The sequence below is a fragment of the Pteropus alecto genome, unplaced genomic scaffold, assembly GCF_000325575.1.
Source record: "Pteropus alecto unplaced genomic scaffold, ASM32557v1 scaffold131, whole genome shotgun sequence".
Taxonomy (NCBI): Eukaryota; Metazoa; Chordata; class Mammalia; order Chiroptera; family Pteropodidae; genus Pteropus; species Pteropus alecto.
In genome coordinates, this window is record NW_006434709.1 from 3,535,749 (window position 1) to 3,559,623 (window position 23,875).

General features: G+C 36.4%; 1 protein-coding gene and 1 pseudogene across 1 annotated transcript; both read left to right on the plus strand.

Moving 5' to 3' along the window:
* Positions 1-69: 69 nt before the first annotated feature.
* WDR92 (WD repeat domain 92) lies at positions 70-23,371 on the plus strand. The gene is made up of 8 exons (XM_006909538.3): positions 70-399; positions 8,969-9,069; positions 11,433-11,563; positions 13,816-13,917; positions 16,414-16,529; positions 17,243-17,377; positions 19,658-19,755; positions 22,434-23,371. The coding sequence occupies exons 1-8, from the start codon at positions 217-219 to the stop codon at positions 22,639-22,641; spliced, it is 1,074 nt and encodes a 357-aa protein (XP_006909600.1). The 5' UTR covers positions 70-216; the 3' UTR covers positions 22,642-23,371.
* On the plus strand, positions 1,374-1,492 carry LOC112478133 (annotated as a pseudogene).
* Positions 23,372-23,875: the final 504 nt, after the last annotated feature.

Genomic DNA, 23,875 nt, shown 5'->3' on the forward strand with positions numbered 1-23,875 from the left:
GATACACGAGTTTGTGCCATCGGTGAAGAAAAGATGTGACTTTAGAGCACATCTGGCATTATCTGAGATAACTAAATTCAACTTGCTAACGCGTCTGGGGGCGAGTACGGCAAGCGGGAGAGACAAACTGTCCTTAGTGTTTGGGGACTGGTTTCCAGGTTAGTGTGTTTTCAGAGCCTGAGCGTGCACCTTGGCGGATACGAAATCGGCCGGACTATGTCGGCCTTTGAGAAGCCTCAGATCATCGCTCATATCCAGAAGGGCCTCAACTACACGGTGTTTGACTGTAAGTGGGTGCCCTGCAGCGCTAAATTTGTGACCATGGGCAACTTCGCGCGGGGCACCGGCGTCATTCAGCTGTACGAGATCCAGCACGGAGACCTAAAGCTGCTTCGGGAGGTGGGTGCCGGGTCGAGACTGCCCAGTTCCATGATGTGGGAGTGCCGTTATGGGCGAGTGCGGATCGTAGGGGTTGGCCTTCCTTTTTGGCAAAGTCTTCGTCCATTGGCCCCCCCCCCAAAGCCCAGCTCGAGCAGCGCGGGAGTAGCGAAGTTGATCGCAGATTGAGGAATCCTTCTGCCGTAAAATGCTTTCCGTCTGAATTCTGAGTCCTGAATTCTCCTTGGCGGGCTAGTTCATCCGCACCCTGCCGGCCCCTCCCTCCACTCACCCCCGCAGTCCAGAGCGGGGTCTCTGGAAGTGACGATTTCAGGTCTTTATTCGAGGCCCTCTGGGCAGTGTGCAGTTTGTGGAGAGTCTTGTCAGTAGGCCATCATTAGTAAAGGGCTCTCTCATACAAGCAGAGCCAAAGCAGGCACCGGGATGCCTGCAGTGTAACTGAAGGAGACAACCTAACATGTATTCTTTCCACAAGTATCAATTGATTGGTGTTCCTGGGAGTGTGAATGACAATGTCTCCTATTTCATGGCGTTTTCTGGTGGGAGAAAGACTCAGTTAAATAATCAAACCAGCGATGCATAAATACAAACCAAAATGAATTCTGTTACTATAAAGGAACCTGGTTCTAGGAGAGTAAAAACAGATTTGGGATGAGTAGAAACCAGGCCAAATTAGGAGTAGAAGAGGAAGTTTCTAGAGGAAACAGCGTATGTGGAAGCTCAGCGATGGGAGAGGTTATCTTCTTAAAAAACAGGAGTGGTAAGTAGGGACCGTCAGATGTTTCAAGGTCTGTTAGTCATTTAAAGATTTATGCCTTTTTTTCTAAGAACAGGACATCACTGAAGAGCTTTTAAGCAGGGTGTGCAAGATCAGGTTTATAAATTTTGTAAAGATCACTAGTGAAAGAACTTGAGAATAGTGATATTAACTAACATTTTTATATCTGCTTACAGTTTTTTAAAAAAATGCCTTGATCTACGGCCATGCTACCCTGAACAAGCCTGATCCCGTCTGATCTCGGAAGCTAAGCAGGGTCGGGCCTGGTTAATACTTGGATGGGAGACTACCTAGGAAGACCAGGTGCTGTAGGCGTAAAAAAATAAAAAATAAGAGATCGTAAGCTGACAAGGTCCTTGCAATCTGTGAGGTCAACCAACGGTTGCCTTGCCAAAAAAAAGCCTTGATTTGAGTTGCCTGGAAAAATAATAAGTCATACTCAGATGTTTAGGGTTGTACTAGACTACAGGGAAGGTTGACAGCTCCAGAGGATCAAAACCTATGGAAACAATCTGCTTAGAGGAGTTAGGGGTTAAAGTGGTAAGTAAAGGATGAATATAATTTTGATAAGAAAGCTTAGATTAGAAAGTATGTAAGGCCCCATCCCACTTTAAATTTCTAGGAGTGCCAGTTTCCTTGTTCAGTTTGTCTACTCTAGTCAGGCACTCAGAATAAACATGGCTTGTTCTTTTCCACTTTAGGTTATTCACCACTTAGCCCCAGTCACATGTTGCTCTTCTGTCCAATTTGGTTTATTTGACTTATGAAGTCTCTTCCTGAACCTCGCTCACAGTAACTTTTCTTACATTGCATTCCTATGGTGCTTACTATCTATGCCCGAAATATATCATTCTGTCCCACTTATTTCTAATTAGATTGTAAGCTCCTGGAGAGTAAGGACAGTGTCTTTCTTTAGTCTGGAATGTAAGGAGCAGTCACTCAATAAATTACTTGTTAAAAGAATGAGTAAATGTATTTGTGTAAAAGGATATAACTTGGGAAATTTAAATATTGAGTTGTTGATCATTTGATTGGGATCAGGGGTTTGAACAAATGGGAAACATTAGAATTGCAGAAAGAAACAAATATGAAGTTTTAGGAACAAATACCAATCAAAGCTCAACCAGAGAGCAGCTACAGACTTGTGACTTCCTTTTTACAAGACTGTATCATTTGTGTTCATTTCAGGAATACATTTGTTCCATAAAGTGAAAGTGTTCTTTGTCTTTTCTAGAGATTCTGGAGGATTTTAGCGAGATTTTAAAATAATTTTGCTTTTTTAACAAAAGTAACATATTTGTGATAGAACATTTAAAACTTATAGGTAGGAAAAGAAGAAAATTAACATCACCCTTAACTTCAACCCTAGGAGTAAACCACTTTTTATATTTTCACCTGTATCTTTTGGGTCTTCTTTTTTCTACCATAAGCTATTTATTGAGAACTTATTTTATTTCAAGGTACTATGTTTGGTGAAGGACCTATGAGTCCTTCACCAAAAGAGCCTACTGTCTAAAGAGGATAAAACAAATGCAAAAGCACTTTAAGAACTTATATTTGGCCGTGATGATGCAAGGAAAAGAAATATAGGTTAAGTACAAGTTCAGTGATTCTCAACTCTTACTGTGCATCAAGATCACCTGAATGTGTATTTACGTTGCTGTTGTTTTTTTGTATTTGTGTTTCAAAATATTCATGTCTTCGTCCCACCCACTAGAAATTCTGATGCACTGGGACTCTTGCATCTAGACTAGAGTGAGGCCTGGACCTCAGTAGAGTATTTTTAAAGTTTCTACCAGGTGATTTTAATAAGTACCAACGTTGACTACACTTGAGCTAGATGAATTATTTATTAGAATACTAAGGAACATACTTGATTCTGTCATTGTGGAACCACCTCAATGCATCTAAGATAAAAAGGAAGGAAGTAAATAGGTCTTTGTTAATGCCTTATCTTGTTACTAAGAAGATAGATAAGGAATGAGGGTGGGATCTCCACGTACAGTTGAGCAGTTTGTAGTACCACACACAATGTGGCCGAGGGTTCAATGAGAGCTGAAATCCATCTTTCTCATTAAGTCTTACTGATGTGAGACTTCATCAGCCCATAAAGGGCACCTTTTTTTCTAATTGGCACAAAAGGCTAGGGATGGCCTGAAAAGTGGAATCATAGTTGGGGATGTTTACATTTTAAAAATTAGTAATCTAATAAAGTTCTGCTTTTTTAGTCCCTGTGCCACTAAATTCTCTGCTTGTTAGCATTTGGTTGAATAAACCTCTTAAAGTTAATTAAATAGTGCTAGGATGTGGAGGAGGAAATACTGACAAGCTGTACTAGACCCACCCACAGACAGAACAAAAATAGCTCTCACAGAATTATTGATCATGGGTTTCTTTAACCATCTTAACTTATTGTACAAAGAGACCAGTGCTTCATCAAATATGACTATCATGGATGGTCATTTTAAGGATCATATAGCAAAAGTTAATATATATTAATTTTCATTGTGAAAAAATTTCATAAGATAAATCATTGGTTTTTTTTAACAGTTTTCTAGCAAGAAAAGTTTTAAGTAACCACTGAATTCTTTTCACCTTTTTCTTTTGCAAAGGTAAAAATATTTAACAGGGTCAGGGAGGGAGCCCTTTTATGAACTAGAAGAAAAAGTAGCTTGACTCCAGAGTCCTCTCTTAATTTGATAGATTTGATTATGATTTCCATGAATGTTAGATGAAAGAGAACACTTCTGCTTTTAAAAGTCCACTTACCAACAAAGCTCAGCCCTTCTGAGCAAAGTGAAATCCTCACTGCGATGCAGATAACATATTTGTATGTTTGAGTTTATGTTAATATGTTTTTATATTTTGAGTGTAATTTGATTCTTGCACAACATCACTAGTATCTGTAAGTCTCTGTATTTCTTTGATAGGAGAAAAGAGAACTTGAAGGAAACATAAATACTATATATTTATATCTTGTAAAGATATGAATGAAGGTAAAAAACCAAAGGACACAAATCTGAAAGTAGGTTTAATTCATCCCTGTACTATTTATCTCACCAATCCATTTCAGGATTGGAAGATTTCTTTAGTACTTCTGATGACTCTGGTGTTTACACAATGGGGGCTACATAATTAAATGTTTATATTGATTTACATATGGGCCTGGAGGCAGCCTAGTTCAGTAGAAAGAGCTTGGAGTCTACCTTCTAGGGACCTTGGGCAAGTCTCGGTTCTCTGGACCTGTTTCCTCATCTGGAAAGGATGTTCCAAATGCTTAGTTTGCAATTGGGTGTGCTAGAAAGAGAAGGGATGGTTTAGTCTAGAAAACATCTAGAACAGTATCTGATATATAGGTGTTTAATATGTGGATACTGCTTTCATTGCATATAAATGACACCAGAAACTATGCAGTATGTCCCATGAAAATATGGCGTAGAAATGGAAACGCAAACTCTAGCAGTGGTTTCTCTTTTCCCAGCACCAGGACAGAGATTAATAGATGTTCATGTATGCTTTCAGTCAGCAAATGTTGAGCACTAACTGGGTGTTGAACAAATCTTGTACTCATTCTAGAAAGAGAAGAGATAGATAATTGAATCGATAAAATACTTTTGCTGATAAATGAACTAAAGAAAATTAAATGGAGCAAGTGATAGTGATTTTGGGGGTTCCACTTCAGATTGGAGGGGCAGGAAAGGCCTCTCAGAGGAGGTGACATTTGAACTGAAATCTGCATTGAGAGAAGAAGGCCATGATGATCTGAGGCAGTCACTGCAAAAATCTTGGGGTAGAAAGGACCTTGGTGTGACTGAAGAACAAAAATAAAGCTGCAGGTGTGATTGGAGGGTAGTAGAAGGGGAGAAGCAGGAAATGAGGTCAGAGAGACAGGCAAGGCCAGATTTCAAAGGGCTTTGAACATTTTGCGTACCGTAGTTCTTGGTGCCACTCCTATGAGTCTGTGCCTCTAAATGTAGACATTTTATTTCATTCCACTGTATTTGCAATAAAGGCCTACTTTTAGAACCTGCGCAATGACATGAAATTAGCATAAGGCTTATCACGTAATAGAGTGGTTCTCAGTTTGGTTTCTTCTAAGGTAGTTCCCAGATGTGTTCAGGTGTCAGGACATCTGGACATCATGGTGCTATTTATGGAACACCATGAAATACTGGAATAGTCAGTTCCATCTCTGCACAGTGAAGCATTTTTCCAGTGGAAAAATCTGACTATCACAAGTAACCATAACATAAAAATTTTCTTCTTCATTTCCAGGTTTTCTTATTGGTGTTCATTTGCTAACATTTTGTAACAGACAAGCTAAAAATTATTGAAGAAAACTTAAATTTGAGAAAACATATATCAGTTTTATAAAAATTTATGTTGGTGGTACTAGAAGATCAGTGTGTTCTCTGAGCATAGATTGGGATTCTCTGTTCCAAAGGGTCTAAATGCGAAAGTTAGGTAAAGGAATAAAAGAAGGAGGAAAGTTTGTGCTTCCCAAGTTTTTATTACCAGAAATAAAATCTTAGAAGAACTGTGTGCTTACTGTAGGGTCTGAAATGTAGAAGTTAGCTCTCACCTCTTCCGTGGCCTAGGAACAAGAATAGAAACCCCATCAGAGGTTTCAGGTGATAGGATTGGAATTATCGGAAGCAGGATACTTCAGCTGGTGGAAGAGAAGAAATGGGGGACCAGTCTTCCCAGGGCTTCTCTGAGAAGAATTTTCCCAGAGAATTATGTCAGTATATAATGCAACTTCCCTCTCTGCTCCTAATCCCCTGAATTCCTAAAACCATATTCTTGCTCATTAGAGCCTACTTGCTTCTTAACCCGAGGGGCCTGTCTTCACCCTCTCCCTCAGGCCTGGGAAAGCCATTATCCATAACTTAGCACTGGGGAGACCCAGGTCATTGTGAGACAAAGGGAGGAGTGAATGAGTCGTTGGCGTCAAGTTGGAACTTTGAATTAATTTAACCATAGAAATGGTGTCCTAACAGTGATCGGATGCTAAATCACTATTAATATGTTATTTCAGGTTACTTTAATTTGAGGGAAGGGGAAGGTAGAGAGAACATAAGTGATTTGGAAACCGTCTGCTTTGTTAAATTGACAAAATTTTGATACTCTGTGTTGCCCCATTGTAAGATACTCTTCTTTATAAGATAGGAAAAATAACAAGTAAATTAGTATCAGTCAGTGAATAACTAATGCTATTCACTGATCAATCAGTGAATAACTAATTATTCGCTGAAAAATAACTGAAGTAAATTAGTATCAATCAGTGAATAACTAATGCTCTCTCTTGGACCACCTGTGCTTTAAAAAAAAATAACATTCTGCAGTTCTGTGCTTCTCATTAATATGGTCTTTTGCAACCATGTTACTGTAAATGACTGATTTTGTTTATTGGACAATTCCAAGGAAGTTGTGAATGCTTTATTTTTCATCTACTTACATTGTAACTGCTGATTTATCCAGATCCCAAACAGTGTAAAAACTCAACCAGCTGTGAGTTTCCAAAGCCTTGTACTATGTAATGATATCTTTTGAATCATAAAGTTATTGTTTATGTAAAGAGAATTTTATTTTCTGTTTGGAAGTTGCTATGTGTACCCTATATGGAAATGCCCAGCCAGACATTAAAAGTGGCAGGCAAATCATATGAAATGGGCCAACCTTAGTGGTAGAGATGAAGATTGGCCCAGGAATGAAAGGGGAGTTAGAAGGGGAGATGCCTTCAAAACTGGAGAACTCTACGTAGGAAAAAAATATTTATCTGGATATATTGTTAAGTGAAAAAAATAAGGACAATATATGATCCTCCTTGTATTAAAACACCCCTATGTGTATTTGTAAATGCATAGAAAAAGGTCTAGAAGGATGGGGATTACTACGGGGAGTGTCAAAGACTCACTTGTGGTCCTTTAGTCTTTTGTTTGAACTATTATAGGGAACATGTATTCCTTATATAAATGTTAAGAATTTGAAAATTTAAAGATCGCGGAGACTAAATAAGAGGGATAGTTTTGCCCTGTTGAGACTGACAGTAAATGGAAGGTGATATAAGACTTGAGTGTGGTGTGGGGCAGGCATCAAGTAGGGGCCTCGTCTAATTCCAGATTGTAGGGAGTTTCCAGGGGCCAAGGCAGGGGAATAGCAGACTCCAGGAGGGATTTCAGGCAGAGTTAGGGTGGGCGGAGCAGTGGAGAAATTGGAAGCACCAAGAAGTAAAAGATTACTGGAAGACCCACAGAGGTGTGGGAGTAGGTGAGAGTAGCATTACGCATGTGTATATGTAGGAGGAATCAGATAGGAACTGATACAGTAGTCCCTCCCCCCTTATCCACGGGTTCAGTTTCCATAGTTTCATTAACCTGCTGTCAACCGTGGTCTGAAAATATTAAATGAAAAATTCCAGAGATAAACATTTCGTAAGTTTTAAATTGCACACCATTCTGAGTAGCTTGATGGAATCTCATGCCATCCCACTCTGTCCCACCCGGAACACAAGTCATCCCTTCGTTCGGTTTATCTGCGCTGTGTATGCTCCCTACCGCTTAGTTACCTAGTAGCCATCTCGGTTATCAGATCGTTTGTCTTGGTACTATAGTGCTTGTGTTCAAGTCACCCTTATTTTACTTAATGATGGCCCAAAGCCGTTCACATAACTTTTATTAGTGTTATATATTAGTGTTTATTAGTGTTATATAACTTTTATATAGTGTTATAATTGTTCTATTTGATTATTAGTTATTGTTCAATAAGGTGTTATAATTGTTCTATTTGATTATTAGTTATTATTAATCATTTGCTATGCCTAATTTATAAATTAAACTTTATCATAGGTATGTGTGTATAGGAAAAAGCAGTATATGTTGGGTCGGTACTGTCTGCGTTTCAGTCATCCATTGGGGGTCTTGGAACTGACTCCCCATGGATAAGTGTTGACTCCCTGAAGGTGTGGCCAGTCTTAAACATCTCTATCCTCTTCTGCCTATTCATTGGCTTGCATGTATAGTAGGAACTCGTTAAGTGTTGAACACTTGAGTTGGGCAAATCTGTAAAGCTCTAAGTTTTGATCTCTTTGTTTGTGACAGGAGAGTATTGTATCACATAATTTCCAAGGACCCTTTTTGTGGTATATGGTCTTCTTCATATGACTTCCATAAGCCACAGGCCTTAAATAGTGCATTGGATGCGGTTGTTTTACTAATGTGATTATGCAATACTTGGAGCAGTGGCCTTTTTTAAATTAAAGGAACCTGAAAAGATGGGCTAATCTATGCTAATAGCAGCACCGTTGGTATACCTATGTGTATACAAATCTTTATGCATTAAAAGTGTCCCACAGAGAAATGGACATAAATATTTTCATTTTGTAGGATTTTGCAGGGAAAGCTGTAAGAGACACATAAACATTTTCGTTCTTATAGCCATGTAGAAAGAATGATATCTTCATTATGTTCTCATTTCTAAGAATACCATATGAAATGCTGGAATTTTCATATTTGCAAACCAATGGAGATGGTAAGCATTCAGCTTTCGAATGTCTCATTAGTGAGATGAGAGGAAAGGCAAAATTAAAACTAATTCTTTTTGACAGTTATATACTTTTAAACTATAGAAAAATGACTAAAGGAAAAGCATGATAATTTTTATCAGAAAACATTTTAATTGCCTTTTATATTATATGCGTTATTTAAGTCCCATTATAGAGCCATAAATGTCATGAATTATAAATAACTGCTTACATAAATAATGTATCCTCTCCCCCTCCCTTTTATCAAGATTGAAAAGGCCAAACCTATTAAATGTGGAACATTTGGTGCAACATCTTTACAGCAGAGATATTTAGCTACTGGAGATTTTGCTGGAAACCTTCATATATGGTAAGATTATTTAATTAGTATTAGGACATGTGATAAGCAGTTTATTTGATAGTCTTGTTACTCTTCCTCTGAAAGAGAGAATTCTAATTTTTCTTTTGGCTATTTCATAAAATGTTATCAATATTTATTTCCACAAATGCTATTTGGTGCTAGCATTTATTATCTTGTGTTTGTATATCAAGGACTATTCTCTTCCACTTTGAAGGATATAATATATAAAAATTCACATGTATAACATGGCAAAAATTTAGATATTGTTTATATTTCAGCAAGATATTTTGCATTACAGAATGATATACTGAGTTTTTGTTTGTTTTAATTTTTTTTTTCACCTTCTTTAATCACCACCCCCCCACCCTATTTCCACCTCTGACCTATGGATGTTGCTGTTTCCCCTTAAGAAGTGGATCTCTGAAGGCAGGGCGTCTCCTCCCACACGCTCTGGGCATGCACCTGGGGCCTGGCACACCCGGGGCCTGGAGCACCCGGGGCCTTGCACATCCGGGCCTTGCATACCCGGGGCCTTGCACACCCGGGGCCTTGCACACCCAGGACCTAACACACCCAGGGTATGGGCTGTGGCTCCACCTGGCACGCGAACCCAGGACCTTCTGCGTGTAAAGCAGACGTGCTAACCACTGCACTATGGAGCCACCCCCTGTTTTAATTTTTTAATGTACAACTCCCAATTCATTAAAAAAAAATTTAATGCATTAGCTAACATCAAAGCACAACTTTTTAAGAATACATCTCTTGAGCAAATCAGGATAAACCTGTTTTTGAATGAGCAAAATCACAGTTGTGCCAAATGCTTTTAATTTTCACATTTTACCTAGAGTTATTTCCTCATATTTAAATTAGAGTTGAGTGAATTCAAATATCCTTGTAATTACTCTTCAGGAATATCCCTTAATCGTCTAAGGTACAGAATAATATTCCAGAGAGAAACTGCCTTCCTTACCTCATGTTTTGTAATGTCACCTTCCTTGATTCTCACTTGGAATCTACTACTTTGTAATTAAATTACTTTGACCTATATATGTCTTAGAATCATGATATAAAACAGAATGAAACTTTTAACTGTTTAATAATTAAGTTAGCATTTATTAGAATTTATTAACATTAGTTCTTACGTACTGTGTGATATACTTTCAAAGAAGTTGGGAGAGAGACCAGTCTGAATGTTCTTTTTTAAAATGAACATATTTCAACACAAGAATATGCAACAAACATAACTGTTGACTGTCTTCCTAATAGAGTTTCCTAGAGGTATTACCGACTTATTTTAATGGATAAGTCTCGTAATTTCATATTTTAAAAAAGTAATGTTTTAAAGTCTGTGAAATTACTAAAATAGTTTTTTTTAAGTAGAACCTCAATCCTGTTTAGTTTCTTAATTCTTTTGTAATAGTACTACAAAGGTAAACATCATCTCTAAACTAGGTTGAACTATCTCAAATTTGATAAGCAAGATGTTACTAATCTTGGCTCATTAATAAGTTGGGATTACATTTCACGAAAAGCTACATTCATTTTTTTAAGCATAAGTCATTCAAAACTGACTTGTTAAAGAGAAACGTGGCTAGAAGCTCCAGTAGAAAAGTGAAAGGAGGGAAATGCAAGAAAAGGAATGTCTTAACATAACCAACTTGAGCTATTCATCACCCAGCCTTCTACTTGTAGACTCAGGCACACAGGTACTTTCCTGCATTCCTTTCTCTTAAATAACCTAGAAGTAGACAAACTTCAGCCAGTTCAACTGTAATATTTGTGACCAACATGATGATACACTGAATAACATATAGCTAGATGACAGTATGGAATTCAATGAGAAAATAAAACATTAAAGAGGAAGAAATGTGTGCAAAGTAAATACTACTCATATTTTATTCCTCAGAAGGTCCCAAGATGGAACTACCAAGGGCTACTTTGGAAACATTCTGAATCACTTTGAATTTACTCTGTATTTAGAGCAGTGATTATCAGACTTCAGTCAGCAAAGAGTCAGCAGGTTTGGGGCCCTATCCAAGAGATCCTAATTCATTATGTCTGGAAAGGAGCTTATGAATCTGCATTTATTAATAAGCACACCTGGTAATTATTTTGCAGAGGCCCTAGATAGATCATCTTTGAGGAACACTAAATGAAGTAGGCTCAGGAGTTCACATTCCAAATTGAATGATGACCATTCTCATTGAGAGCTAAAGTGAAGAGAAGAAATTGGAAGTGTGTGTATAAATTACCTTCACAGTAAAACTCTTATTTCTAAGCAAATCTAAATGTGGTATGAATTCTTAAATTTAATGGTGGACTAAATGTTTGAGACATGTTTTGAAAGTAAGAAGCTGTCTTCTGTTGTTCAGGAATTTGGAAGCTCCAGAGATCCCAGTGTATTCTGTAAAGGGCCATAAAGAGATTATAAATACTATAGATGGTGTAGGTGGACTAGGAATTGGGGAAGGAGCACCTGAAATTGTGACTGGCAGCCGAGATGGTAAGTCAAAGTATTTTATGTATTTTAATTTTTAAAGATAAATCTCTATACAACGGTATATCCTCTGTATGTGGAAATCCTCCTTGGTAACTTTAACCCATTAAATCTAACAGTCTACTTTTTTGATAGGCAAGTTTGATTGCGTATCACTGTTTCAGCCGTTTGGATATTTTGAGATAGAGGCATAGCACTTACTATTTTAGTTTCAAGCTAGTTCAACTACTAATGACCGTCGTTTCCTATGAACCTTGAAGGATTTAAAATTTCCTTATAGGTTTTTGAGGCAGCTGACTTTGTAATGTGGGTGGCAGCTCTTCATTTTCTTTTTTTAAAAAGCGGAATCAGTACTTGTGAAAATTGTCATATTGACAGCTGGTTGAACACTGAAGTTCTGTGATCCTTCCGCTGAGCGCTGTGGAAAGCTCCAAGGGCACCACCTCAATGCTTCTCCACTCTGCAGTGACTAATGGGACAGATCTTAAAAGAAAAGTGAGATGGAATTTTCTAATAGTTACTCAAGAGTGGCTGTGTCTCAGAAATCAAATATTTTTTTCAATCTTGAAAACAAAAAGGAATATAGAAGGAAAAATAATATTCAATCTACCACACTAATATAACTAGTAGTTTTGTTTTTGTTTTCAGTCTTGTATACCAGCGGTCCCCAACCTTTTGGGCACCAGGGACCGATGCTCCTAAGAGAATCTAATGCCTGATTGAGTGGAGCTGAGGCTATAATGTTAGCCGGCTGCAAATACAAATGAAGCTTCATTTGCTTACCCGCTGCTCATCTCCTGCTGTGCGGCCCAGTTCCTAACAGGCCATAGACCAGTACCAGTCCAAGGCCCAGGGATTGGGGACCCCTGTTATATACAATTTTGAATAGTTATCAGTGTGAGTTTGATTTTGTATGCTTTTACTTTTTTCATTTAAGGCTTTATTATATATAAATGTCGCTGTTTCCATATAACTTTCACAATTATCATTTTAATGACTATGTAACATTGCATCCTATAGATGTGTCACAATGTCCTTAACTCTGTTAATAAGCATTCAGTTGGCCTTGTTTTGTTTATTGCTTTGGAAGAGTGACTTAAAAATAATGAAAAATGAGTATCAGCATGTGTATAACTTTCAGAATAAATGTATTTTATGATTTTAAAAATTTATTGTCAGATTTTCCAAGTACCTGTTTACCTTAATTAGCTACAATAGATGAGGTTGATTTCCAGTCTACCCTACCTGCACTGATTTTTTTCCCAGTCTACCCTACTGGCATTGATTTTTCCCCCCCTAATTTTATAGATAAAAATGGTATTCCATTCCAACTTATATTAACTTCTTTCTGTCTACTAGTTAATTTTGCTTTGTGATTTGTCTGTTTTTGCTTATTCAGTTATTGCAAATGTAACATGAATTTTATCAATTTGTATGACCCCTGTAGAATAATATAAACCTCTTGTCACATATATGGGAAATTTTTTCTCCTTAAAGCAGCTGTTTTAATGACCAGTTTTATTTTGTCCTTGCCAGTAAAAGGGGACTCACTCCCCTTTTCCTGCATTTGTTATCCCTTTTAAGGATTTTTTTACTCTTTCCTATTCTCCCTCAGGTATTTGCCTTTTAGCCATTTTATCACGTGCGTTTTTGTTTTTCATAGGCAGTGACAACATTTAGTTAGTAGTCGTGTAATTGCATTAAAACGAAGAAGTGAAATTAAATAGAGAAGAATAATTTGTTAATTTCATTTAATTTTTCCCTCTTCTCTATTGCCACAGAGATGTTAAACTTAATTGTATATGAAATAGTATTTCAAAACACCATATAAGAAATCATAGATGTAAAAATTAGTTTGTTCATCTGTACAAGAAAAATGACAATGATTATATGGGTAGTAAGAAAAATTAAAATGTCACTGGTATTATTTTGAATAAACAATATGTTAGTTTTGGCTTAAGCAAATAAAGCATGATTTGAATTGCATTAGTGTTTGCAGTGTCAGTCATATCTATTGATAACTTAGGAACAGTTGTTGGCTTTTCTGTGTATCTATTAATTTGGAAATTTAACATATGGGTTATATCTCCGATCTTAAGTACAACTTATCAGTTAGAAGTCAGAAACATGTGAATATTTTTCAGATGTTATAACATCTATTGCATCACTATATACACAGGAAGCCATAGGAAGAGAATGCAGAAAAGAATGTCATCGTTCACTATTGAATTTTATCAACTCGCTTTTATTAATGACAGGAACTGTGAAGGTTTGGGACCCAAGGCAAAAAGATGATCCTGTTGCTAATATGGAACCTCTACAAGGAGAAAACAAGAGAGACTGTTGGACTGTGGCATTTGGTAAATTATTGAAGAACTCTTAGATTTGAAGTATCAGGTGGTAAAAAGCACAGTGCTTCAAGAAAGCCCTGATAATCTCTTTACAGTCTGTTTTGTAGATTATTCTAACAGTTCATTGAGGCAGATAGACATGGTGGTTAATGTCAGCCTCCAGGGCCTGGGTTGGAATCCTCACTGTGCTACTTATTGGCTGTGTGTCCTGGGGCAATTTTTGAAGCTTCTCTGTTTTTTCAGTTGCTTCATTTATAAAATGAAAGTAATAATAATAGAATTTACTTAATAGTGTTGTTATGAGGATTCAATGAGTTAATACATGTAAAGTGCTTAGAATTGTGCCTAGATTATTAAGTGCTCAAAATTTTTTGTTTTTATTTTATATTTCTGTTTAACTAGACAATATTGACCTAGTTTAGAACCAAATGCCATTAATGGAGCTAAGAAGAACCTCAGAGGCAAATGGTAAACTAACAAATCTTACATTATGCTCTACACAAAGTATATTTATTTTCTAGAAAATAGTTACACATTCCAGAATTAATAAGGGATATGAACCATACTTAGTTTTAAACCTCTATTTCTTTTCTCCTTGTTCTTAGTATAATTCTGTGTAGCTAACATGTTAAAAGTGGGATTTAACAATATCTGCTAACTCTTTAACTGTTCATGTTATTTTAAAATTGGACCATTATTTAATTAGAGGAAAGTTTTAGATTTCCAATTAAAAATAAATTATTATATGGGAATTACTATATATGTGCATATTATGAGTAATAATATACAAACTAAGACATGTATACATGGGGAGAAATTTCAGGATTAGTATTTAGAATCATCTAAAAATTGATGTAATAATTAAAAAGTAATTATCTTTGGTTCCATTAAAAAGCTTTTTCATCATTTATCTAAGGGACATAAGTGCAATTTTAAATATAGAACATTAAGTTTAAAAAAAATTCATTGATTTGCCAGTTTTTTATGAATGCCCAAAGCTATGGGCACATAAAGGTGAAAAAGACTCATATTCTAGCCTCAAGAAGTTTATAGTTTAGTAAAGAGGACATGATATCGACATTAATTATAGTACAGGGTAGGAGTGATGAAAGGTCATGAGAGGCATGGATAAATGCAGAAGGAATTTTAAGGGAGAGATGACTGGTGGGGGGAGAACATTTTGCCCTCAGACCAGGGCTATATAGGATTTGAACCACTGAAATTGGAAAGAAATTTCAAGCATAAGGAATACCTTGAAAAGTACCTAAGAATGCGTGTAGAAGGAAATACTATAGTGGTAGAACAGCTTTAAAGATGGCTCAGGGCCATGGCCAGAGGTGTTTAGGTGGTGTGGAGGTAGTGGAAACCTTTGAAGGTTTTTGCAAGGTTGAGATAGGATCAGAACTTTGGGAAAATTAACCTGGTGATGTGTAGTGGAGAGAGAGATGAGTGGCGGAGGGGATTATGAGTTCCGAAACTATGCACTAATCCAGGAAAGACATAGGTTAGAAGCAGTGAGAAAGGGGCAGAGGGGATAGATTCAAAGGATTATATTGTGGTAAAAAAAATAGACTATGGAATTTTTTTGCAGATGAGGAACAAGAGAAAGGATTATGTCTAAGGTGACTGGATTTTGAGGCTTATTTGAGGTGAATGATGTTATTAATTGAACAAGTTTCACAAAGGGTGCGATGGTTTGTACAGGAAGATGGTGAGGTCTGTTTCAGACATCCTGAATTTAAGATGCTGTTGTATTGTCTAGGTGGAGACCCAGTAGAAATGCAGGGCTGGAGTTTATGAGAAAGAGAGAGTCGGGGGCAGTTAGAGAATAAAAGCATTGGGATAACATGCCCAGACAGCCTAGCACAGTTACAGGAACTTCCCTCTCACTAACACATTCTTCTCGGCAAGAAGTACTCCAGAAAAAAATTCCCGGAACCAAGCAGGATGAATTTAACTACAGATCATAAACTTACTTCAGGTGTGATAATCCACACAACTAAAAATAGATCACAGTGTGCTACAACTTATTTCAGGTTTCCTTGCAAAGATGAGATAACACCAGAGCAACATTTTCAAAATAAATAAGTTTTAAAGTAGTTTCTATTTGCATTGAAATATAGTTACTGCCAAAGAAAGCAATGGAAGCATAGCTGACTCTATTCTACCAAACCCTACTGTTTGGATTATAGTTGGCCTTTTAGTCTTTGAAGATACAGAGAGAACATTTGCTTTCAACTTAGAATCCAATAAACATTTTCACATATCCCTTTAGTATAGGATGAGTTTAATGTGTGTGTGTGTGTGTGTGTGTGTGTGTGTGTGTGTGTGTGTGTGTGTATTACATGCCAAGTTAATAATCTTGATGTCTTGTTAGGATTGATAATATGAGATTCTGCCCATTGTGATTTTTGAAATTTGATGTCATATGTGTAGTTTCATAAGATGATTTTAACAGCCTTAAATTAGCATTTATTATCTGAAATACTGTGTCTTGATTTCCAGGCAATGCTTATAATCAAGAGGAACGTGTCGTTTGTGCTGGCTACGACAATGGGGATATCAAACTGTTTGATCTCAGAAACATGTCATTGCGGTGGGAGACAAACATTAAAAATGGGGTAATGCACATTTGGATTCTTTTTAGTTTTCTCTGAGCATATTTTCATCTGCCTCTGAACTACGACAAAAGGAAAGCGCCTCTCATAAATCACCTCAGTACAACCTCTCTGCCAGTGGTTCTTAACCTTTTGGGGCTGTGGAGCCCTTTGGGAATCTCATGAAAACCATAGGACCTCTCTTAGAAAGTGAATACGTACCCAGACGTGGTATGACAATGGCAGGTGAGTCGCCAGCCTCTGTGGCTGTCTGTGGACCCTTGTGGGCCATACAATGTGATATTAAAATGAGCAAGTAAGAGGCATTTTTCTGCTAATATTAGAAAGCCTGAAATAGTAATAGCCTCTTCAGCAGGTGCTTTCAGATTTTGGGCTCCTGAGTTGTATGCCTTTAGTGAAGAGCGTGGTTCCTTCTGGTTTTCTAAAGTCAGCCTTAACTTAACCATATACAGTAATCATGTAATAACTGTAAAACTTTAAATTATGGTTTTCCAAAAGGATCTGCTAGACAGGGGAACTCGAGATGGTTTTGATCTTATTCACCAAGAAGTAATTTTTTTGTGATTTAAAAGTATTTGATGGATTCATTCAAAAGATAAAATGATTGTTTAGATGCGCTTTCACATGAGCTGATAATTTTAAAGTTGTTTTACTTAGTTTTAAAGAACCGCCTGAATAATGATCATTAGGCTATCAATAATATTCTCTATTTTCAGGTATGTAGCTTGGAGTTTGACAGAAAAGACATTAGTATGAATAAGTTAGTAGCTACATCTCTGGAAGGGAAGTTTCATGTTTTCGACATGAGAACACAGCATCCAACCAAAGGTTTTGCTTCTGTTTCAGAAAAGGTAAATATGAGAGGAATGTCTTTCTATGAAGAAGAATGTTCATAGCTTATTCATAGAAGGTTCATCGCTGTTTTAGACTAATAAATAGACTTAGACGCCAAGGTGCCTTCCAGATCTTTATGTGAAAGGAGCTATTTTTAATATATTCTTATGGGATCTCGACAAGTTTTTCTGCAAAAAGAGTACTTTCCCAAACTTTTATCAGTTTTACACTTCTTGGTTGTAATAAAGGCTTCGGTTGGCCAGGAAACTTATTTTGTAGTTTAGGAGCAATCACAAGAAAACTAGCCGATGTTAGGAATTTGAACGACAAAAGCTATCCTAGTGTTTCCTAATAAATACTTAATATCTGTATTAGTACCTAATTATACACTTTTAAGTCCATACCAATACATACCTTACTATAATACTAATTACTTTTCAAAATATATCAACATATATATTATGTCATTTTATCACATTTTATTTTATATTCCTATTGCTATATTAAATAATTATTTAAAGTGCTAATCACTGTAATTGGTACATAGTAGATGCTCAAAAATTTATTCATTTATTCATACATACATACACACTAACATACATACATACATACTTTGCCTTATTTCAAATAGTATTTGAGGTAGCTTAGAAGGAAACGTGATATTACATTAGAAAAATAGATGAAAGCAGGGCCAAGAGAAAATACTGGTTAAAAAAAATAAGATGATGTCTGGAGTAGGGGATTGCATAAAATTCATCCACTCATCTGCAAGAGATGGTTAGAAATGTGACTCTGAGCTTCCTGGGGTATAAAAATAAAGATCAGTTACAGATTTGTAGTTTCCATAAGATTAAAAGATGTAAGTTGCTCAGAAAATAAAAATTCACTCCTTTGCTCCCTCTACCATGGATCCAGTAGTACTTCTCAAAACTTTCTATTTTGTCTTATTTTATTATTACAATTATTATTGCATGTAAATTACTGTCGCTTCTTGAGGAACTAAATTCTTAGCAAGGTAACTGTACATGGTAACATTTTGTTTTTGTCCTTGCAGAATATATTAAGTATCTATGAACAACAACATAAAGCACTTTACTAAATTGTTCCATATATAATTGAAGCACGTTTCTCATTATCTATAAATTATATTGTCCTCACCGAAGTTTTTTTGTTTCATTTAGTTAATCCAGTAATTGCTAAATCTGTCAAATAAATAACGTGCATTTTAAGAGGCCATTTCCCCTCTTGCTTTTTCTCTTTTTATCCACTTCCAGAAGAAAAAGAGGTGTACTCTACCAAACAAAATAAGTTTTAACATCTTGAACCTAATCACTTGTAGACTCTTATACACGTAAAGTGTGTATTTTCAGAGATGTGTTTTTATTTGCTAATGGTAATTCTCTTAAAAGACTATTAAAATCAAATGTCAAGACTAATCGCTTGCTAAAATGTGAAGTGTCTTCTGTGTGGCTTAGATCAAGTTAGCCAGTTTCAACTGCTCTACAAAGCAGAAGTCTTTCATCCCTCTCTCCCTCTCCCCTTCTTTCTCTTTCTCTCTCTCCTCCAGTTCTCCACAGTGAATATAGCACTATTAGGATTGATTTACTGACTGTTGTTAAGGTGCTAACAAGCTGTTAACTTTAATCCAGTTGCCGTTTTTATCTTTTAGTTTAGTGTGATAGATAAGGCCATGGCTTATTATGAGGGGAAACACTGTGTGTAAGTCCTGTGATCTTATTTTGAAGAGTAGACAAGTCCAACAGTGTAGATTTTAGATAAGGCTCTGGCAGCTTTAAGTTAAAATTCATTATGTATATGGGGACTCTCTTTTCACTTAGTTTTGCTGTGAACCTAAAACTGCACTAAAAAATAAAGTTTATTTTTAAAATAAAAAATTCAATCCACCTTTTTTTTTCACTTAAGAAGAAGTATATGTTTGTATTTTGGGGTTTTTTTCCTCAGAGTTAGCTAGAGATATTTAAATGTATAAAATCATTGCATAATTTATGTGATACTATAAACTTAAATGGACTTTTAATCTGATGACATCTTTTTTTTTTAATGCAGTAGAAGTTTGTTTTGTAAAGCAATAAAGAAAAATGATGCTTTTCCTAATTTCTGTTGGGCTCCTAAAATCTCTATAGCCATTATAAAGAGAAGTGCCAAAGCATAATTACTTTCATGGCAGTTGAAATTATAGAAGTAAAAATCCTTTATTTACGCGGTTTCTATTCTAGGACAGCCAGTCTTTGTCACATGAATTTATGAACCAGTTGTGTGCCTCTCGTCCTGTTTAGGCTCATAAATCTACTGTGTGGCAGGTCCGACACCTGCCACAGAACAGGGAGCTCTTCCTGACAGCCGGAGGCGCCGGCAGCCTTCACCTCTGGAAGTAGTAAGTCTGCCAGTGCACATGGCTCCTTTTAAGTTACTTGTGGGCGTACAGTCAAATTAGATTAAACTTCTTTGTCTATTTTTCTTCCTTTGACTTAGTTCATTTTAATATGATCTTAAATTTTGTGGTGGTATGTATTATTTTCTAAGCTTTTTTTTTGCTAATCTACTCATTTTACACTTAGTAAATATTAACCTTCTTTTGACACACTCTTTATTTGCTATTTTAGTTGTGTCTTCCATATACTAGATCAGGAACAATTCATAGATTTGAAATGGTTTTTTGCTAGTTATTTTTTTTTTTTAGTAAGAAAACTTTCACCAAAGGCTTTTGTGAAATACTATCATCAGATCATTAGAACAGTATTTCTAGGAGGTAGTAAAAGGGTTGGAATTCTTAGTATTAGATCCTGACAATTCACTTGTTCAGGTTAAGATCACATCCTCCTGATAGAACCGAAACAGAGCCTGAGGCCCATGATCAGTGTCCAGGAAAAGCTTTGTCATTGAATTTGTTTTCTGCGTATTTGTAGGCAGCAGAAGTGACAGTGAGAGAAGCGACAGCGAGAGCGTACCCTGCACTGCACTCTGAATCCTAAGGGCGCAGAGGTGGCAGGTACTAGGTTAGCTGCTCATTTAAAAGGCCTGTTAAAAATTGGGAGTTAATGGTATTTCTTTCTCTAAACATCACTCAAGAAAAAAGAAAAAATAATACAAGCCATAAATGAAATATATTTCAAAAATAAAGTTTTTTTTAAAAAAGAAATGAAAGAAAAATACTGTTTTCACTACATCTGGGACTTTTACATTTGCAAAATACTTCTCTATTTATTAGCTCCTTTTAGAAGCTAGAAAGGGTTCTGAAAAACAGGGCTATAGTTGGAAAATACTTGTTAAAAAAGTGTTTAGAGATAGAGGAGAGCAGTGAGAGTGAATGCTTTAGATCAAAGCTATATAGTTTCTGTGGGCAGAAATCATCGGAAATGTTTTAAGAGATCCGGGAGAATGCCTGGTAGGTAGATCATTTGGTAATTTCTGTTTTCCCAGCACCTTTGCCCATTGTTCTTCCCCGATCCTTCCAACGGAGTCTCTACTCCATGTCAGACTCCCCAGCTCCTCTTAAGCCCCGCAGCAGCACACCTCTGTCCTGCCTGGTGACCAGACTCTTTAGGCTGTTGACTCGAAGCACTGGTCTCAGTTTTCCTTGTAATCCACATATGGAGTTGTTTTCTGTGTGATATGCAAACACGTTTGCAGCTAGAATTTTTGACTATAGCAGATTTAGTTAGTGTCACTAAAGTTGAGTCTGTGCAATTAAAAATTTGAAGTTTATCTTAATATTAACTTTAATCCTTATTATAAGAGATATCCGTTCTAATCTTCAAATTGTTTTTGGAGTTTCACAGTCAAATATTACACCAGCAAAGGAGAATTGGCTTAAATAAAATAATTTACCTTTATTTTCATTAGCCAGTCTCTTTTGGTAGTAATGCTTTTAAATTATGAATATTTATTGAACACTTACTCAAGAGTTCTTAGGGGAACTCATCTAGTTATTCAGAAATCGTTTTTTGAATGAATGGATCCCAATGTGCTGATTTTTTTCACGTGTATGAAACAAACACACACACATATATACTCTTTAAAACTTCAGCAGACAATATGGAGGGGCTAAAAAATTTTATGTTATTTTTTAAATACTAAATAACTGCAGCCTTTGCCAAGAGACATGAAAAAAAATCCATAGACTGTTCATCTGACTGTTTCCTTTTAAGCAAAAGAAGTTGGAGGGTCTGAGAGGAAGAAAGAATAGTAGGTTATCTGCCTGTTACTTCTGTTTCTGCTCCGCTTCTGAGTTGCTTTGTGTCTCTGAAACCCTTGGCCTTCATTAGCAGTTATGAAATACGAGTAGTATCATAGCTGATACCTCCCAGGCTTTAAAAGGCCATTTAAGGAGGAGCAGTACCCCTGTATTCCACTAGCAACACATCTCCTTGCAGGGGGTGATGTTTCTTTTCCCCTATCTCGAATCTAGACCAAGTAATCGTTCTGAGTTCTTCACCTTCAGTTCTCCTTATTGTATAAATTTATATTTTCAGCTGAAAGAAAATCAAATGTTCTCAGAATTGTCGTTTTCTATTTTGAAGTACTGATGTTTAGGTCTGAAATCTCCCAGCAGTGCCTTCCCACAGAAATGGTACACAAGAGGTCCTTAGGCTTGGATGATCTGCATATTGGAGCTCTGGGGTTGGAAACCAGTGTCTGTGCTCCATTCTGAAGTGTTTAGATGAGCTTTACTTAAGTACAGCTTTTGCGTGCGCTATTTGCCGTGGCACCTAGCAGTCCCAGTCTAGAAAAGAACCAATAAAATATCAAGAGCACCAAGTAAATTTATTAAAGAATGCTAGCTCACCCCAGAGCTTGCATATTACAAGAGAAAATACAGACTCATGCTGAGCAGAAGTGATGTTTAACAGTTTTTCGTAGAACTAACACTTTTTTATGAGATTTTTTAGGGCCAAGGTTGGAATAGTGCATACAGCTCACCATTAGAAACATTCTTTATCTGTCCCAGTAAGCAACTGAGAAATAAAAATAGAATTATTGGAGTATATGTATAAAAATAAAATGGTAAATGCTAAGATGTATCTCGTCTTACGACTTTGATCTTGTTTTCAGCGAATACCCTGTTCAGAGGTCAAAGAAAGACTCCGAGGGAGTGGACATGGGAGTTGCGGGTTCGGTCCGCCTTCTGCAGAATGTTACACTGTCTACCCAGCCCATTTCCAGTCTGGACTGGAGTCCAGATAAAAGGGGTCTCTGCATCTGTAGTTCATTTGATCAGATGGTAAGAGTACTGATTATTACAAAGCTCCATAAAATTTGATCTGAAGACTTTGGACTTGACATCTTCCAGCAGAACACTCTTAGAATTTAAAAAGTGTTCTGGATTCTCGGACCCTCACTGAACAAAGTTGGATTCGATTGATGAAAAAGACCCTGGACACAAACCTCCAAGCCAGCCTCTCCCTGGGTGTGAAATGCCCAGCAGTGTGTCACGGTGACCTGGCTGCACATGGGGGTGCCACTATCTCCAGAGCCAGCTGTTTTTTCCATTTCTCATAAAAAATTGCTACTTGTCTATATTCAAACATATTTTAAATTTGTTCTGCATCCCCAGAGTTCCATATTTTATAATAACATTTGTGTTGCATTTTAGCGTTTACAGTGTTGTGGTGGGGGTCACTTAATTTGGTTTAAAGTTTGCCTTGGTAGAACTGCTGTGAATTAACTTTCATAAATACACTTTGAGAGGTTTCAGTGTCACTAAGTTTCAGTACAGAATATTACATTATACAATCCCAAAGTGGCACCTTCAGACTAGATTTAGGTAGCTGTTTTTTAGTAGTGTAACTCTTAAAATGAAATACTACGATTTACAAAGACCTCTTTTTCACTTAAAAAACAAGAGTTGTATTAGTGAGACTTTGGATGGTAAGTCTCACTTATGGTGAGTGATGTTGAATGTTGAGATGTACAAGATTGTGGGTTTTGTAGCCTTATTTTTTGTCAAACTTTTAAATATATTTTATGAATAAATTTGTTTTTGAAATCTATGGTAGCTTTGATTCTTTTAACTTAACAGTGGTAATAAAGCTAACACCATCACTACTTTTGCTTTATAAATGCTTAATAATAAGTACCTTTTATTCACTTTATTTCTTCTGTGTTCACCATATCTTTAGCTAAGTTCAGAGGTATTAATTTTATCACACTTTTATTAAGCCTACCCTCCCCACTCCTCCATTCAAGAAACAGGGCCACCTAAAACATTGATGATATGTGAAATTCATGTGATTTCAGGGGTTCTTGGAAAGTCACTTGCTTGGAATATTAAATTCCGAAAATGAACTTTTTTCCAAATTTCAAAATCTGGCTAGAACAATGCTATGGAAATAATTATGAAAGTAAAAGTTAAATTGAACTTTAAAAATGCCTATTCCTGTATGTTTTTGTTTTTGTTTTCAATTTTCAAAGAAAAAAATGAAAATTTATGAAATTCTCTCTTATAACATTTGTATTTGGTGGTATAATTAGAGAGGTTTAAGTCAAGAATAATA